Source organism: Nerophis lumbriciformis, linkage group LG13 (assembly GCF_033978685.3).
Source record: "Nerophis lumbriciformis linkage group LG13, RoL_Nlum_v2.1, whole genome shotgun sequence".
Classification (NCBI taxonomy): domain Eukaryota; kingdom Metazoa; phylum Chordata; class Actinopteri; order Syngnathiformes; family Syngnathidae; genus Nerophis; species Nerophis lumbriciformis.
Window position 1 is genome coordinate 32221260 of NC_084560.2, and position 19161 is coordinate 32240420.

The window sequence follows — 19161 nt, forward strand, 5'->3', positions numbered from 1 at the left end:
ATTTCATAAAGAGTCTTGTTTTACTACTACTTCTACTACAGGTTACCAGAGATCACAAGTCCTAAGGAAACTGAGCCACCTTCAAAGGTATGTTATGACTTAAGTGTCAATTACATTAATGCGATAGGTAATAATGTACATATTCGAAGTCATGAAAGGGGGCGTCAATAATTTTTTTTTTTTTTAATATTTGCTATAGTACAAATGTTATACTTGTATATATTAGCTAAAATATTTATATTGTATTTCTAGTTGGGATAGCAATGTAAATCTTGTAATAATAATTTTCATACATACATAAACCGAATTAACCGGATTTTAATCACGATGTTGGCAGCGTCAATTAAATGAGGGTGATCGTCGGCGATATTACCATTTAATAAGCAGGCTCTGCTGCATATCAGATCAAACACTTTAAGAACCAGCAGTCCACCAACCACCAGGGGGCGACCGAAAGACGGCGGACTCCTGTAAGAGTGAGCGAGAACAAAGGGGTACAGTAGATCAGCCTGTAGCTCCTGAAAATATTAGCAAATATAAATGCATTATTACATCGGTGCCTTCCCCTCCCATTGAGTGACCCACAGGGTGCTAACCGTGGAACACGGCCGCGGCCTCACTGTTCTCTAGGCACCCACCTGCTCGTTCCCCAAACCCGGAAATGCTCCCAATGCGTACGCCACAGCGAGTTGCACGGCAAAGCTGCGTTAGTGTGCACATCCAAACAAATGATCGATTTGCGGAAACACGTTAACCTTTAACAACACATCACTTGTTTCCTCAACTTCCATAGTTTGCCCGTGACGTGAAGTTAACAATCCAAACAGAGCTCACAGAGCGGGCCACCCGCCACGCGCACAAAGCCTTGATGAACAGCTACAAGAAGCCAGTTGCCCAAAATACAGACAACCGTAACATCAACCGTACACCGAGTGACCCTGCATCCACCCACCTCTCGAAGACACGCCAAAATAACATGTAATAAAGTTATGTTTGGCCAAAGACATGTCTATATATACTTTGAGCAGTACACTGTGTTCCTTGTAGTATGTGCCTTTTGTGCATAAACTTTTTTTTTTACTTGTTTGCACCTTCTGATTGCACTGGCATATTTATTTATTTAACCTTTGTCTTGTGTGAGTTTGTAAAGTTTCATTTTGAATTGGAAGCATAGTTCACATACTTTGTGCATTACAAATATGTTTTACATAACTGCATAGTCGTGATTTTTTTTTTTTTTACCACTTTTAATGATACAGATGTTAAACGTTGCGTAAGTCTGTCTGCCCGTCCGTGACGTCATTGCCACGCACCATCAGTCATCAAAACAAGTATGGCGGATACCAGAAGAGAAGCAGACAAACAAGAAAATAACAAGCCCCCATGGCGGTCTAGTGTGTGGAAACACTTACCTCGAATTTCTACAGAATGCAAAGCGTCCACGGACCAGCATACGTGCGCCGGCAGACGTTTTTTGTTTTTACTTAAGTCACTGTGTTTGTTTCCACTGCCTGCGGAACGTCACTGACATGCCGTTCCACATTCCATAGCTAAATATATGCAGAGCTTCTATTTTTGCCGGATACCGCAACAAATCCGTTAATTTTAGCTCAAATTTGCTAATGTTGGACAGGAAGTAATGCACAAACACAAAATAAAGTACCCGGCTTACTTTCAAAATAAAATACTCTGTCTTCAATGCGGATTGTATTTTACACTTTGAAAGGTCCTAATGGGCGGCGATGGGCATGAAGTCAACTTGTCAAAGGTTTACAAACTTAATTTCATCTTGTTGACACAAATGGATGAGAACATGCTGATTCTGCAGGTCCAAAAATAAAGAATAATGTACAGACATATTCCGGGCAGCTAAATGGGGACAAAGGGGCCTGTGTCAAATATCAGCTGATATGTAGCTCGCCAGGGATGATGTTACTGTTGTATTGTTGCTTGCTGCAAAAAATGAAGTGGTTTATCAAGGCAGGACCGAGTTTATTTGCTTTTGCTCCTCTAGGACAGAATAAACTTTTTGTGGTTCGCTTTATTACTATTTACCCTTATCACGTGATAACGCGGGGATTTGTAAGATATCGTAAAAGTCAGCGCTTTTTTGCTGCACGACGGAGCAGCAACAGAACGGCGGTGGGGATTGCCGAACGGCAGAGGGCAGCGCCCTCCCGCAGTGAAGCCGGTCCGCGTCCGTTTCGCATTCAGTGGAAATTTGGGAATAAGGCTTTTGCAAAGACTAAGATGTTCTTAATAAGTCGCTCACAGTTTGTAGGATATGTAAAGGTCAAGTAAATACAATTACATCACGACATATCTCTAGAACAACCTACTAAGGCGCCATGGGATTTCACACAATGCAGATCGCCCAAGCACTCGCAGCGTTCCTGATGTAGCATCAGCACAAAGTAGTCTTGGTAAATATTACTGCACTGCCGTTTATTAAAATGAGAGTAGTAGCAGGTCAACTGCTCATTTAACCTAAAGAGATTTGGTTAGACTTAATTTTTACAATCAATTTGAATTTGTATTCTTTTTATATGGAAAAACAACAGCAAAAGTTCAACCTGGAGACATGTTGGTTGCACTTTATTTTTGATATTAATATTGTATTATTTTATGTTGCAAGACAAAAGCAGAAGTAGCAGGTAAATATACTGTTAAATTGTTGGTTACTGAAACTGAAAATGACAGCGGAAATGGGTTCCTTTTGTTAATTCAACCTTAAGTGTTGGTTGCTCTTTATTAAATTAAAATTTGAATGCATTGGAAATTGTCCATATAATATCCATAATTGATTTATATTTAATTCCCTTACAAGAAGTAACAAGAATATAGGAGACTTCAACTGCAGTGTCCAGTATCTAGTATTTATTCGACAGTCAAACTGGTGGAAATTTGGACTAAAAAGTTACTGAATGAATTGCATCTCACTAAATCGTTTCGGATCGTATCATTCTAATTTAACATATATTGTTCCTGAATTGTATCGAAAAACTGTTGTTAAAAGAGTCATTACACCCCTAAAGTTTGATAGAGAATGGTCCCATATAACATGGCGTTCGACATAACAAGAGCGTGCCATGGACCACAAATTTTTGCCCGTTTTTCCCCACCATTGTTTTTCACCAAACTATCGCGTGTTTACAAACTTGCACGGTAAAACTTTATGAAAGTCCCCAAAAAGAAGGAATTAAAAAAAAAAAAAAAAACACTAAACAAAAATAAACTATCGACCCAGTGATGTCCAAACCTACTGGTAGACAGTGTTGGGACTAACGCGTTACAAAGTAACGCGTTACTGTAACGCGTTACTGTAACGCCGTTAGTTTCGGCGGTAACTAGTAATCTAACGCGTTATTTTTTATATTCAGTAACTCAGTTACCGTTACTACATGATGCGTTACTGCGTTATTTACACAGATACACAGACAACATTCTCTTATTATTATAATCAAATGACAGCAGTCATTTCCATTTCTAATATAAGTGTTTAGGCCCACTTACAATGACAATAACAACAAATATTGTTTTTCATGAACTGTGTACTTGTATTGTTTGTCTGGGTGGAGGTCCTGCTTTGGAAATAGTTTGTACCCCTTTCATTTAGTTCCCATTAAAACATTCACATGTTGCACAATGAGATGTAAGCAGGGGATCATGTGTACATTCCTGCAACTTCCTGTTTGTAAAAAATATATTTTTATTAGTATTTATTTAATATACTAACAGCATTTAATAATTAATATTTATAAATTAAGATTCCTAATAAATGACACTAGAATAAGCACACATTTGATTGGTAAATCATAGTGTAACGACCTGGAATTACACTTTATGTGTGGTGTTGGAGTTGTCTGACTTTTTGTGTGGCTGTAAACTCATCACTGGCTAAGTGCCATATGTGCAAGTGTTGGCACACGTGAGAAAGAGCGAGTGGCTGCTGTTGATATAACAAAGTAGCTTTTGGTCTGGTTTGTACTGCAGAAAATGACCACTTTTGCTAGATATCATTTTCTTTACTAATGTTTTGGTGATGTGTTTATGGCCGACAATAAAGAGTTTTGCTCAGTAAAGAAAATGCCTGGTTAGGCTTTGTGTATGTAGTGTGTGCCTTTCTTGGTTTACATCTATGCTGTTATTATGCTGTTTGTTACTTATGTATGTTATGTTGCAGCTATTTAAAATAGTTTTGTCAATTTGTTCTGGCCAGAAACAAATCGGCCTTTGTAACATATCTTTGTCTTTGTGTGTTGTATGTAGACCACATGGCTTAGCAGAGTTGAGTGATGCAAATGCATGTCAAGTTGATCAACAGATTGTATTATTCTCCAGTGCAATAACAGTACTGAAATGAAGGCTAAAAGGGCATTAATGGGAGCTTTAAAAAAAAAAAAGAAGAAAAAAATAAGTAACTAAATAGTTACTTTTCACAGTAACGCATTACTTTTTGGTGTAAGTAACTGAGTTAGTAACTGAGTTACTTTTGAAATGAAGTAACTAGTAACTGTAACTAGTTACTGCTCTGCAGTAACTAACCCAACACTGCTGGTAGATAGTAGCTAACAATAGGCCCCTTTCTGTGATGTGGTTGCCCAATCCACCATTCCTGTCTCAACCATTGGGGGCACTATCCACCAAGCAAGTTTAGGCATCTGAGCTCCACGCATAACTTTTTCGAAAAGAAAATGGTAAAAAATATAAAAAAATAAAGATTTCTATATAATGCAATCTTGGTAATAATGAGATCGATATTTCATGGACCACAAAGACCACATTATATCAAACTTTGACTGTGTGTGGTGTGTGTGTGTGATGGGGGAATGAATTTAACTGTTTCTTATTACAAATGCACTGTTTATAGAAGTTGCAAGTGATTAACACTTATTTAGTAAAACGAAAATAAAATAAAACTTCATCAATATACATTAATTAATGATGCATCAATAATCTATTTTTAATTGAATCCTAGCTCCAAAATCGTAATTGAATCGTGAGTCGCCCAAAGATTCCCACCTCTAATATTTATATGTACATATATGTATACATACATAATCATTATATTCCTCTGTAATATACCTAATCTACAGTGCATATTTATCTAAAATAGACAAAAAGTGTTGACTATAGTATGTATCATACTGTATGTGTGTTTCTATGAAATGTTCTCGTTCTACCAGAAGCGTAAACTGTCCGACAAGCCGGTGGAGGCAGGAGAGGACTACACCAAATTCAACAGTGACGACTTTGTGCGCAAAGTGAGTGTCATCTTGACCTGACAAAAAAAAACGGTCGTGTTGGTTGGATTTAGTTACATCACATCTAAGGGTTTTTTTCCCCCCTCCGTGGACACTACTCAGAAAACCTTGAGAGATTGTGGCACTCTTGTTTGTTTGAACAGGAGGCTGGAATAAGTAACAAATGTTTCTTTCTCTCCGTGTTTCATCAGCCACCAAAGAAGATGACGGCAGCTCAGAAAAGTCTGGCAAAGGTGGACAAGACTGGGATGAAGACAATGTCGTCCTTCTTCAGCCCCAAAGTCAAAAAATAATGGTTGGTTGCCGTCTCCATGTTTTGTACACGTCACTTTTGTAATAAAGGAAACAAAATGTTTACTGTCTTTACCTGCATAGCTGTAGTCAGAGTTTTTTTTCCACTTTTTCCATCTACTGTAATACTACTCTTGTTCAACATAAAATATGCCATATACTGTATCTCACGCAACAACGTAACATTACATTATGTCTGCGGTTCATTAAAAAACATCAGAAGTCATTAAATGGATTTTGTGAAAATTAAGGCCTTAAATGGCAATAAAATGCATTAAATTCGATGTGCACAGGCATTAAAAATTGTAGTCCAGTGTTCTGTCAAACTGTGCTGCCCATAAAATTGAGCTACCCAAGGCTACTGAGCATGCGCATGCATGCTGTCAAACAGCATATGAGTGCCTTTTTTCTCAAAAGTGGTGGAAAAGTCACTTCTGCGTAAAAGGGGACCTTTTAACAGATGCTAATCATTTAGGAGGTAGTTTGGGTAGAAGGTAAGACTTGCCGCATGTTCCTCATCACCTTTCAATTTTTTTTTCAAGCTCATTCATTATTGTCTATTGACCCAAACCACTGCCTTTTTTTTTTTAACTCAATATTTTCTATATAAAAAAATACATTAAAGTGCAGTTTGGATTTGAAGTACCGTGGTGCAAAATCACACTATACTAGAAAAAAACATGTTTAATGATCATTTCAGAAAAAATATGTTTTTGTCCACGATAGGGTTGCACGATGTAGACGATATACATTTGGCCGACAATAAAGCTTTTAATGCTAGTGAAGAGAATTATATTTATATAGCGATTTTCTCTAAAGACGCCCTAGTGAAACCCATTATCTAGATCTTTATTCTACATTTAAATCAGTGTGGGTGTCACTGGGAGCAGGTGGGTAAAGTGTCTTGCCCAAGGACACAACGGCAGTGACTTGGATGGCGGAACCTGTAATCCTCAAGTTGTTGGCAGGGCCCCTATCGTCTTATAGCGATAATGCATGTTGATGACACATTCCCGCCGTGTTCCGCAAATTTGACAGGGACATGCGAACAACCGCGTCTTTACTGCACAGTAGCATTCTCGCTAGCGGCTAACGTTCCTCCACAGTGCAAAGCTGCTTCTAAATCAACAATCCTTGCCTCCATGGCGGCAAAATAAATACATTATCACTGAAGGATGAGGAATAGTTATACAAACCCCGTTTCCATATGAGTTGGGAAATTGTGTTAGATGTAAATATAAACGGAATACAATGATATGCAAATCCTTTTCAACCCATATTCAGTTGAATATGCTACAAAGACAACATATTTGATGTTCAAACTGATAAACTTTTTTTTTTTTTTTTTTTTAACAAATAATCATTAACTTTAGAATTTGATGCCAGCAACACGTGAGAAAGAAGTTGGGAAAGGTGGCAATAAATACTGATAAAGTTGAGGAATGCTCATCAAACACTTATTTGGAGCATCCCACAGGTGAACAGGCAAATTGGGAACAGGTGGGTGCGATGATTGGGTATACAAGTAGATTCCATGAAATGCTCAGTCATACACAAACAAGGATGGGGCGAGGGTCACAGCTTTGTCAACAAATGTGTGAGCAAATTGTTGAACAGTTTAAGAAAAACCTTTCTCAACCAGCTATTGCAAGGAATTTAGGGATTTCACCATCTACGGTCCGTAATATCATCAAAGAGTTCAGAGAATCTGGAGAAATCACTGCGCGTTAGCAGCTAAGCCCGTAACCTTCGAACCCTCAGGCTGTACTGCATCAACAAGCGACATCAGTGTGTAAAGGATATCACCACATGGGCTCAGGAACACTTCAGAAACCCACTGTCAGTAACTACAGTTGGTCACTACATCTGTAAGTGCAAGTTAAAACTCCTATGCAAGGCGAAAACCGTTTATCAACAACACCAAGAAACGCCGTCGGCTGCGCTTGGCCTGAGCTCATCTAACATGGACTGATACAAAGTGGAAAAGTGTTCTGTGGTCTGACGAGTCCACATTTCAAATTGTTTTTGGAAACTGGACGTTGTGTCCTCCGGACGAAAGAGGAAAAGAACCATTCGGATTGTTATAGGCGCAAAGTTGAAAAGCCAGCATCTGTGATGGTATGGGGGTGTATTAGTGGCCAAGACATGGGTAACTTACACATCTGTGAAGGCACCATTAATGCTGAAAGGTACATTCAGGTTTTGGAGCAACATATGTTGCCTCCAAGCAACGCTACCATGGACGCCCCTGCTTATTTCAGCAAGACAATGCCAAGCCACGTGTTACATCAACATGTCTTCATAGTAAAAGAGTGTGGGTACTAGACTGGCCTGCCTGTAGTCCAGACCTGTCTCCCATTGAAAATGTGTGGCACATTATGAAGCCTAAAATACCACAACGGAGACCCCCGGACTGTTGAACAACTTAAGCTGTACATCAAGCAAGAATGGGAAAGAATTCCACCTGAGAAGCTTAAAAAATGTCTCATCAGTTCCCAAACATTTACTGAGTGTTGTTAAAAGGAAAGGCCATGTAACACAGTGGTGAACATGCTCTTTTCCCAACTACTTTGGCACGTGTTGCAGCCATGAAATTCCAAATTAATTATTTGCAAAAAAAAAAAGTTTATGAGTTTGAACATCAAATATGTTGTCTTTGTAGTGCATTCAATTGAATATGGGTTGAAAAGGATTTGCAAATCATTGTGTTCCGTTTATATTTACATCTAACACAATTTCCCAACTCATATGGAAACGGGGTTTGTACATGCTACACTACAAAGCTAGCTCTCTTGAATGTGAACAAATGTGGGTAAAATTGATACAAATGTCGACAGTAACGATACCAAATATAGTACAGTATCAGCATATGGTCGATACTACAGCGGTTGGTTAGATCGATTTTTTTTATTATCAAAAAATCCCCCAAACCACTCAAACAACCCCAGACCCCATCCCTAGTCCACAAACTTAAATTGATTGAACAAGAAGTGTTTTTCAGTACATATCTGAGGAGTCAAATCAGATCACCAAGACCCGGATGGGAAAAATCTAGTTGCTCTGATTTAACTCTACAGATGTTCAAAAAGTGCAATTGAAAACGACTTAAATATACCTGTACAGATTTAAGTAGATTTAATATTAACAGGAGGGCTGTTCCTCCTGTAGACCATCTTCTAACCTTGTCCGGTAGTTCTGTTTGGGCATTTAACGCCCCTTAGTCCACTATCCCGTCATACCTAGGAGTCCTCATTGTGGGCAGAATTCCCCCATGTAAATCAACGTAAGCTCCAGCAGTTATCGGCGACCGATATTTGGCATTTTGACGTACATCGTATTGACCTTTTTCTTTTATTTTTACAACTACAACTACAGAACAACAACAGCAGATACAATACACACACATATGATAACAGTATTTACCGTAGTTTTCGGAGTATAAGTCGCACCGGAGTATAAGTCGCACCTGCCGAAAATGCATAATAAAAAAGGAAAAAAACATATATAAGTCGCACTGGAGCCCGGCCAAACTATGAAAAAAAACTGCGACTTATAGTCCGAAAAATACGGTAGTATAAAAGAAATAATTATTTAAGTAGCTAGTTATGACTGTTGCTACACCGACAGCACGTCTCCTCTGCTTCAATAAACTTGTCAACCCCCCCAGGAATTCCAGTTTTTGTCCTTCTCGTGTGCTCCTCCCATATGTGTTTTGGCTACTGCAGCTATGGAGTAGCACGACGACACTCACAGTGTGGGTTCATTAAGAGCGCCTGCCATTCAATCAAATAACGCGAGAGAGCTAGATGGACACGAAGACGACAGAAAATATATATACTTATTATATAAGTCAAGTAGAGCAGGCAGCAGCTCACACATTCTCTTACTTTCTGTAACAACCAGGAAGAAATGTCAGCCAATCAGCTACGTGAAAGAGCCCAGCATTGTTTTTATTTAAATGTTTGTAATATTTCAAGGTACCGTATTTTTCGGACTATAAGTCGCAGTTTTTTTCATAGTTTGGCCGGGGGTGTGACTTATACTGAGGAGCGACTTATGTGTGAAATTATTAACACATTACCGTAAAATATCAAATAATATTATTTAGCTCATTCACGTAAGAGACTAGACCAGGGGTCGGCAACCCGCGGCTCCGGAGCCGCATGCGGCTCTTTGATCACTCTGATGCGGCTCAGCAGCTCACTTGCTGAACCCCCCAATTTTCCAGTGAGACTTCCGGATTTTAGTGCCTCTCGCAGAAAACTCCCGGGATTAATATTCACCGACTTTCACCCTTACGGCTATGATAAGGGCCATAGTGTGCCATGATGGTACAACATTTGGCGCCCTCTACAATCTGTATTAACAGCGTGCCAGTCCAACACTTGTTATACATTATACATCTTCTGCCTGCACATGTACGTGACAGCAAGGCATACTTAGTCAACAGCCACACAGGTTACACTGACGGTGGCCATATAAAACAACTTTAACACTCTTACTAATAATGCGCCACACTTTGAACCAAAACCAAACAAGAATGACAAACACATTTCGGGAGAACATCTGCACCTTAACACAACATAAACACAACAGAACAAATACCCAGAATCCCATGCAGCCCTGACTCTTCCGGGCTACATTATAACACCCCTGCTACCACCAAACCCCGCCCCCACCCCAACCCTGCTCCCTCACACATCAACCCCCCCGCCCCCCCCTCTATGCGTCGGTTGAGGTGGGCGGGGTTTGGTAGCGGGGGTGTATAATGTATCCCGGAAGAGTTAGGGCTGCATGGGATTCTGGGCATTTGTCCTGTTGTGTTTATGTTGTGTTATGGTGCAGATGTTCTCCCGAAATGTGTTTGTCATTCTTGTTTGGTGTGGGTTCACAGTGTGGCGCATTATTAGTAAGAGTGATAAAGTTGTTTTTTTATACCGCCACCGTCAGTGTGACCTGTGTGGTTGTTGACCAAGTATGCCTTGCTGTCACCTATGTGAGCAAGCGGAAGCCCCATATAAAGGGTAGTTGATCAGGCACGCTGGCTGTAGTGGGTGCTATATGCTGCACCATCACGGCGCGCATGACGCTAAGCCATTCATTTAAAACCTGCGTGCCGCACCAGCTTTCAAATTCCACATAAAGGTGTGGGCAGCGTGTCTGAGACCCCTGGTTCATACAAAGCAAAATAAAAAACTTTGTATACAGTGTTATTTCATTCAAAATTTCAAAAAAATGTTGCGGCTACCGTTGTTTTCTATAATTTGTGAAACTGGTCAAAATGGCTCTTTGACTGGTAAAGGTTGCCGACCCCTGGACTAGATATATAAGATTTCATGGGATTTAGCGATTAGGAGTGACAGATTGTTTGGTAAACGTATAGCATGTTCTATATGTTATAGTTATTTGAATGACTCTTACCATAATATGTTACGTTAACATACCAGGCATGTTCTCAGTTGGTTATTTATGCCTCATATAACGTACACTTATTCAGTTCACTATTCTTTATTTATTTTAAATTGCCTTTCAAATGTCTATTCTTGGTGTTGGCTTTTATCAAATACATTTCCCCCAAAAAATGCGATTTATACTCCAGTGCGACTTATATATGTTTTTTTCCTTCTTTATTATGCATTTTCGGCCGGTGCGACTTATACTCCGGAGCGACTTATAGTACGAAAAATATGGTAAATGTTTGTAATATTTCAAGGTAAATTAACCACAACATTAGTGCCGCATAAAACATTATGTCGCTACTCCTCTGACGTTTCCTAAAAAAAATATGTTTAAAAACAACTTAAAGCCTTGTCCAGCTGAAGTATACTATTCGTGTTTAAATTTTACTGCGGAATTAATATTGACTCCAAATATCGGTTATCGGCCTCCTTGACTACTAATAATTGGTATCGGCACTGAAAAAATCATATCGGTCGATCTCTACCGCAGACCCACCAGTTGAGAACCGCCGAACCGCCGATGTAATGGAAAAACAAGAACACAGTTGATTTTGAAAAATATCCAGCGGTAGATGGTTGAGGCTGTGAAAGGTGAGATGGGTGCACACAAACATATTTTCTTCCCTGCCAGGATGTGCTGTATGTACTCAAGGCTATGCGTTGTTCTCATTGTAGCACGGTCCAATACCATTGACCTTGTTGGTGGGGGTCCTTTTATGCCAGCAACTCCAAGATCTTTTTACACAATTAAGAGTTTGAGATTTACTAGTATTTTCCCCCGAGTACAGAGCACAAAATGCATAGATGACATATTAAGTAGTTCGAATTAACTATTTTTTTTCTTTCACATTTACGGGTGAAAGAACCTGCCCTTGAAGTCTTTTGGTAAAGTAACAGTAGGACTAGAAAATATTCTCGCCTTCCAGTCAGTCTTAACTGCTGAAGGACATTGATGTCCCTCGCCTTTTATGTCGCAGACTCCAAATTCCATCAAAAAAGCAGCAATCCAGAAACTTTCAATAAAAGGCTCGACTGAATGTAAAAATCAATCGTAATATCTTTCATGTACGCTCATCGATTTGTTTCCACTTCATTTGGCACAGGGTCTAATACGGTGGAACGCTAGAGATAATAGTGCGGTTCTTAGTGGCTGGCTTTTGAAAAAAATCAATTGAGCGGGTCTCTAAATTCCAATGCAATGCCAGGAATTTGAATTAAAGAGTTCCAATTGATTATGATGGTGGTTCCAGTATCATGCTTTACAGCCGGGGCTCTTAACCTTTTTAACCTCAGGGCCAGTTTAACAGGATCCATCCATCCATTTTCTATCGCTTATCCCTTTCGGGGTGGCGGGGGGTGCTGGAGCCTAGCTCAGCTGCATTCGGGCGGAAGGCGGCGTACACCCTGGACAAGTCGCCACCTCATCGGGATAAGCCTTGTCAAATGATATAAAACCATGTGTTACTTCAAAACCTGGTAAAATAATTGCCTTGCAGCACCCTTGTTCCCTTCAAGAAATATTCGACAAGACCGCGAGGAAGCAGGGTCTTAAAATCACCCGTGACCCACACCACATACGTCATAGTGAAATTGTGTTGATGCCAAATGGTAAACGGTACAGAACAGCAACATACAAACTCAACAGGTATAGATTTTCCTTTGTCCCACTGGCAATCAAAGCACGTAACAACAGAAAACTACTGTAATAACTGGATGCAATAATGAGTGCAATATTAAATTTAGAGATGTCCGATAATTGATTTTTTGCCGATATTCCGATATTGTCCAACTCTTAATTACCGATTCCGATATCAACCGATACCGATATATACAGTTGTGGAATTGACACATTATTATGCCTACTTTTGTTGTGATGCCCCGCTGGATGCATTAAACAATGTAACAAGGTTTTCCAAAATAAATCAACTCAAGTTATGGAAAAAAATGCCAACATGGAACTGCCATATTTATTATTGAAGTCACAAAGTGCATTATTTTTTTTTAACATGCCTCAAAACAGCAGCTTGGCATTTGGGACATGCTCTCCCTGAGAGAGCATGAGGAGGTTGAGGTGGGGTGTAGGGGGTGTATATTGTAGCGTCCCGGAAGAGTTAGTGCTGCAAGGGGTTGTGGGTATTTGTTCTGTTGTGTTTATGTTGTGTTACGGTGCGGATGTTCTCCCGAAATGTGTTTGTCATTCTTTTTTGGTGTGGGTTCACAGTGTGGCGCATATTTGTAACAGTGTTATAGTTGTTTATACGGCCACCCTCAGTGTAACCTGTATGGCTGTTGACCAAGTATGCTTGCATTCACTTGTGTGTGTCAAAAGCCGTAGATATTATGTGACTGGGCCGGCACGCAAAGGCAGTGCCTTTAAGGTTTATTGGTGCTTTTTACTTCTCCCTACGTCTGTGTACACAGCGGCGTTTTAAAAAGTAATACATTTTACTTTTTGAAACTGATACCGATAATTTTGAAACAGATACCGATAATTTCCGATATTACATTGTGCATGGTTCACTGTCGTCACTGTATTGTCGGATGAACTGTATGTATGTATGTATGTATGTATGTAAAACGCTGTGTCTTGATGTCCAAGACAAATTTCTCATCGGAGACAATAAAGCTAATTATTATTATTATTATTATTATTATTAATCACAACGATTATTATCAAGGCTGAGGTCAGGCTGATAAGAATATAATCAACTATTCTGCAAAAAAAAAAAGTAATGTAAAATAAATTCACATCCAATCTAAGGGCATTCAATCCATCGCAAAACGTCTTCTAAGACAAACCAAACAGTCCAGTTGCGATCGATTGAATGCCCTGAGATGACAATGACCTGGATGAATGAGAACATTCATAGACGCCATTTACATACAATTACACAGTGCTAATATAAATTAATTCTAATTCAATCAATAGTAAATAATAATATTAATGTTTCGTAAATAAACAATCAAAAAAGTTAAAGTGCAAATGAAAATACAGTTTAGTTATAATTTTCTCTGACTTTCGCTCCAGACTTCTGTTTGTTTGAGATTGTCAATACTACCACAGGTGGTAAAAAAAGTGGTAACACTTTAGTATGGGGGAACATATTCACTATTAATTAGTTGCTTTTTAACATGCAAATTAGTAACATATTGGCTCTTAATTAGTCATCATTAAGTACTTATTAATGCCATATTCTGCATGGCCTTATTATACAACCAGTAAGCCATTAACTAAGAGTCTTCCCTCAATAACCTCAGAATTATTGCTTATTAGTAACCCTAACTTGTTACTAATAACAAGTTAGGGTTAAAGAAATGAACATCTGGTTATGGACTGTAATGTTTTGAGGACATGCATGTCTGTCCAGGCAAAACATGATTGTGGGCTGACAGACACCCTTTTTCCGTTTGAACAGGACAACAATCAAGGGGACCGACTGACCCATGTTCAACTGCTGTTCACATGGAACCCTTCTCCACTTCGGCCTTCAAAGTATGTTCCCCTAGTGTCCAAATAACTCTAAATTAAGTCTTTGTTACTTAGAATATGTTCCCCATACTAAAGTGCTACCAAAAAAATGTATTACAACTGAGTACCACTGCGGCCCATATGGACCACAGCTGAGAAACAGATATTGTTTGGCAGCCCAACAATGGACCCTGGCCCTATGGTTAAGAAGCACTGCTTCACTGTATATTACTAAATAGTGGGAGGTCTTCCCTTTATTAGTTAATATGGAAAACTTCAATGAAGTGGAGGAGTACTTTGATACAGTTTATCCTTGAAAGATGCGAAAACCAACTCAAAAGTGGGACACTATATTATGCCACACTAGTTGAACAGAACATGGACCGCTGAGCTTTGTGTATCGGTGACAAAGTAAATGAATACAATTAGTAATATACTGCATCTCCTTAATAGTGAATCCATTTTATGTTTAGAATATGCCGACGGTCAATAAAAAACTAGCTGCGGTCAGAAAATGGCTTTAGGGTTGTACCTTGGACATCCCTGGCCAAAAGAATCGTCGCCAATGAAAGACGGACTGGTGTATATTTAAAAAGAAAAAAAGAAAAGCTCCTTCGGAAATTGTTCATGACGGAAGTGTAAACAGACAACTTTCAGTTTCAAGTCTCGGCCTATCATTTGGACTTTTTACACTTGGGCTTAAAGCGCAGCGTCTGCAGGGCGCTCTCCACCACTTTGGGCAAGTGGATGGGGTTCCTCTGCAGACGCAACCTGCTGCTGGTCGACCCACTTTGGTTCTTCTTATTGAGAACCTTTTCTTTGGCACAGGACACGACCGCCTTCTCCTCCTGTGGCTTGCTGTCGGGGTCATCCGCCCCCCGAGGAACCCGCAAGACCCAATTGGAGTGGAGGTCGTGTTCTGCAGAGCTGGATGCCACTGTGGGAGAGAGAAATATTACTTTGGTAAAATGTCATTATTAAAAAAATAACTAAACAAAAATCAAACCAGTTGTTTGTTTTTATAATAGTCAACATGTAAACCTTCCTACAAAGCTGTAGACCACGGGTGTCAAACTAATTTTGGCTCAGGGGCCGCATGGAGAAAAATCTATTCCCACGGGTAAAATCATGGCATCCATCCATCCATCCATTCATCCGTCCATCTTCTTCCACTTATCCGAGGTCGGGTCGCTGGGGAAGCAGCCTAAGCAGGGAAGCCCAGACTTCCCTCTCCCCAGCCACTTCGTCCAGCTCTTCCCGGGGGATCCCGAGTCATTCCCAGGTCAGCCGGGAGACATAGTCTTCCCAACGTGTCCTGGGTCTTTCTCGTGGCCTCCTACCGGTCGGACGTGCCCTAAACATTTCCCTAGGGAGGCGTTCGGGTGGCATCCTGACCAGATTCCCCAACCACCTCATCTGGCTCCTCTCGATGTGGAGGAGCAGCGGCTTTACTTTGAGCTCCCCCCGGATGACAGAGCTTCTCACCCTATCTCTAAGGGAGAGCCCCGCCACCCGGCGGAGGAAACTCATTTTGGCCGCTTGTACCCGTGATCTTGTTCTTTCGGTCATAACCCAAAGCTCATGATCATAAGTGAGGATGGGAACGTAGATCGACCGGTAAATTGGGAGCTTTGCCTTCCGGCTCAGCTCCTTCTTCACCACAACGGACCGATACAGGTCACGATCCACTCTACCCCCACTCGTGAACAAGACTCCGAGGTACTTGAACTCCTCCACTCGGGGCAGGGTCTCCTCCCCAACCCGGAGACGGCACTCCACCCTTTTACGGGCGAGAACCATGGACTCGGACTTGGAGGTGCTGATTCTCATCCCAGTCGCTTCACACTCGGCTGCGAACCGATCCAGTGAGAGCTGAAGATCCTGGACAGACGAAGCCATCTGGACCACATCATCTGCAAAAAGCAGAGACCTAATCCTGCAGCCACCAAACCGGATCCCCTCAACGCCTTGACTGCGCCTAGAAATTCTGTCCATAAAAGTTATAAACAGAATCGGTGACAAAAGGTAACCAACCCTCACTGGAAACGTGTCCGACTTTCTGCCGGCAATGCGGACTAAGCTCTGACACTGATCGTATAGGGAGCGGACCGCCACAATCAGACAGTCCGATACCCCATACTCTCTGAGCACTCCCCACAGGACTTCCCAAGGGACACGGTCGAATGCCTTCTCCAAGTCCACAAAGCACATGTAGACTGGTTGGGCAAACTCCCATGCACCCTCAAGGACCCTGCCGAGAGTATAGAGCTGGTCCACAATTCCACGACCAGGACGAAAACCACACTGTTCCTCCTGAATCCGAGGTTCGACTATCTGGCGTAGCCTCCTCTGCAGTACACCTGAATAGACCTTAACGGGAAGGCTGAGGAGTGTGATCCCACGATAGTTGGAACACACCCTCCAGTTCCCCTTCTTAAAGAGAGGAACCACCACCCCGGTCTGACAATCCAAAGGTACCGCCCCCGATGTCCACACAAAGTCTTTCACACTCATTCACACAAAAGGGTTATTTCTTTCTGTTATTAATATTCTGGTTCCTACATTATATATCAATATATATCAATACAGTCTGCAAGGGATACAGTCCGTAAGCACGCATGATTGGTCCACTAATAGTACTAACAGTTAATTTTACTCATTTTCATTAATTACTAGTTTCAATGTAACTGTTTTTATATTGTTTTACTTTCTTTTTTATTCAAGAAAATGTTTTTAATTTATTTATCTTATCTTATTTTATAAGTTTTTTTTTTAAAAAGGACCTTACCTTCACCATACCTGGTTGTCCAAATTAGTCGTTGTTAATTCCACGACTGTATATATCGGTATCGGTAATTAAGAGTTGGACAATATCGGATATCGGCAAAAAAGCCATTATCGGACATCCCTATCCAACACTAATGGAGTATTGCTGCGTGCAAAACAGCAGCAAGCGGCTGTGGCCTGCGGGCCGGTTCTAATAGATAATTCATTGACTTTGACACCCCTGTCCTAATATTTTATTATTTTGGCAAATAATGTGGATTTTTGTGATTTTAATTTGAATCATGATCATGTTTTATGATTTTACCTTGAGTTATGATGAATTTATTTTCATTTTTGCCTTCTTGTAACTTTCTGTACGGCGCTTTCGGTTGCCTCGTGTACAGAATTGTGCTCCATAAATAAACTTGCCTTGCTGTAGTTTGACCTTACACAAAATGACTGCAGTTTCCCCGTTCTGTCAAACTTTGTTATAAGAATGTAAAAATGTTCTCCGACATGTCAACGATGCAAGCTAACCAGTAAATTCATCTTTTTATGGTGTTCCACCGTCAGGTCTCACAGTTGTCTGTGCTCACGCTGGGCCCGGGCGCTAACACAAAATGATTATTATTGTGACACGGTTGACATCACCAGCACGCCCCATGTTTTGATCACGCTGATAAAAGTGTAATTTCTCCCACGCCGACGGCACAGCCCCAGAAATGTCAAGGTCATATTTGATTAAACAGCAACAGTGAGACTATACGGAGGACTATGCAGACACTTAAGATGAAAACCTCGCGCTATGACAAGCTTAATTAAATTTACACCATCGCCCCTTGATTAAAATGCATAACTTACAACACTAGACAAAGTCATTTACCTCAACCCCTTATAGTGTCTGTTATTTAACATAAGACCAAAATATTGCCCTCAACATTAAGTATACCTGCACTATCTAAAGAGGGGTACCAAAAATACTGCCGGGGGCTTGTTTTTTATTCGAACCTGGCCACAACAACTCATCGAATTAAGCTGATTATGCAGTAAAAGTAATGACGTGGACACGTTTGTTACTGGATACTTTCTAATACGAATCTGCCTTGAAGACATCGTTTCTGTAAGTAATATGCAATATTTGATACTTGTTGATATGGACAAATGTTTTAGTCTGTTTTCAGACAAAATGGCTAGCTTGTGTGCTATTGTGTGCTTAGCTGTTGTGTAGCGAGTAGCATATAGCCCACCATGTTTACCTTTTGTTAATGACGTGACTTAAATAGAAGGAAAAGACCAGCCTTTACGTGCTTTTTGGAGGAAATGTAGATGTTAAGTGGCTGTCCAGCTGTACACAAGTAAACGTGCAATATTTTAGATTCAAGCCGATTAGATATCATTCGATACTTGTTCATTTGCAGATATTGGACTGGTATCCATTGTCAATATTGGATCGGGACTCCGCTAGTTATAGCCCCTACTCAAATGTATCCACCTAATTCACAAAGAGTGATTTGGAAGCAGGCGACAATTGTAGGGAGGCCTTTATTTATAACAATTCTAAATATATATAATTTATTGTAACATATTCTTTTAAATGTAAAAATGCACAAGTAAACGCGTTGCAGGAGTGTTTGTATCGCAGCTGTTTTTTTTTGCTGATATCGGACTGATATCAATATCGAATTACTAGTGTTGTCAAACAATTAAAAAGTTGAATCCCAGGGTTTATATATATGTGTATATATATATATATATATATATATATATATATATGTATGTATATATATATATATATATATATATATATATACGGTATATGTATGTATATATATATATATATATATATATATATATATATATATATATATATATGTATGTATATATATATATATATATATATATATATATATAT

General features: G+C 40.0%; 2 protein-coding genes across 4 annotated transcripts in view; one reads left to right on the forward strand and one right to left on the reverse strand.

Moving 5' to 3' along the window:
* rnaseh2b (ribonuclease H2, subunit B) overlaps positions 1-19161 on the forward strand; it is a 40366-nt gene that overhangs the window by 13385 nt on the left and 7820 nt on the right. Inside the window, exons 9-12 of one of the 3 annotated variants that reach the window (XR_009816451.2) lie at positions 42-87; positions 5187-5264; positions 5456-5559; positions 14431-14507. Coding sequence is in view for 2 of the 3 variants with exons in the window: in XM_061971002.2 (XP_061826986.1) it covers positions 42-87; positions 5187-5264; positions 5456-5557 (226 nt within the window). In the remaining variant the exon portion in view is untranslated. Of the gene's footprint in view, positions 1-41; positions 88-5186; positions 5265-5455; positions 6129-14430; positions 14576-19161 lie in introns of those variants that run through there. The other 2 variants (XM_061971002.2, XM_061971001.2) reach the window with 2 other exon arrangements.
* The window catches only part of LOC133613457 (uncharacterized protein C13orf42), a 14389-nt gene continuing 9948 nt past the window's right edge, over positions 14721-19161 (reverse strand). The window contains exon 3 of the mRNA XM_061971005.1: positions 14721-15420. Coding sequence (XP_061826989.1) covers positions 15158-15420 — 263 coding nt within the window. The 3' untranslated portion in view covers positions 14721-15157. The remainder of the gene's footprint in view (positions 15421-19161) is intronic.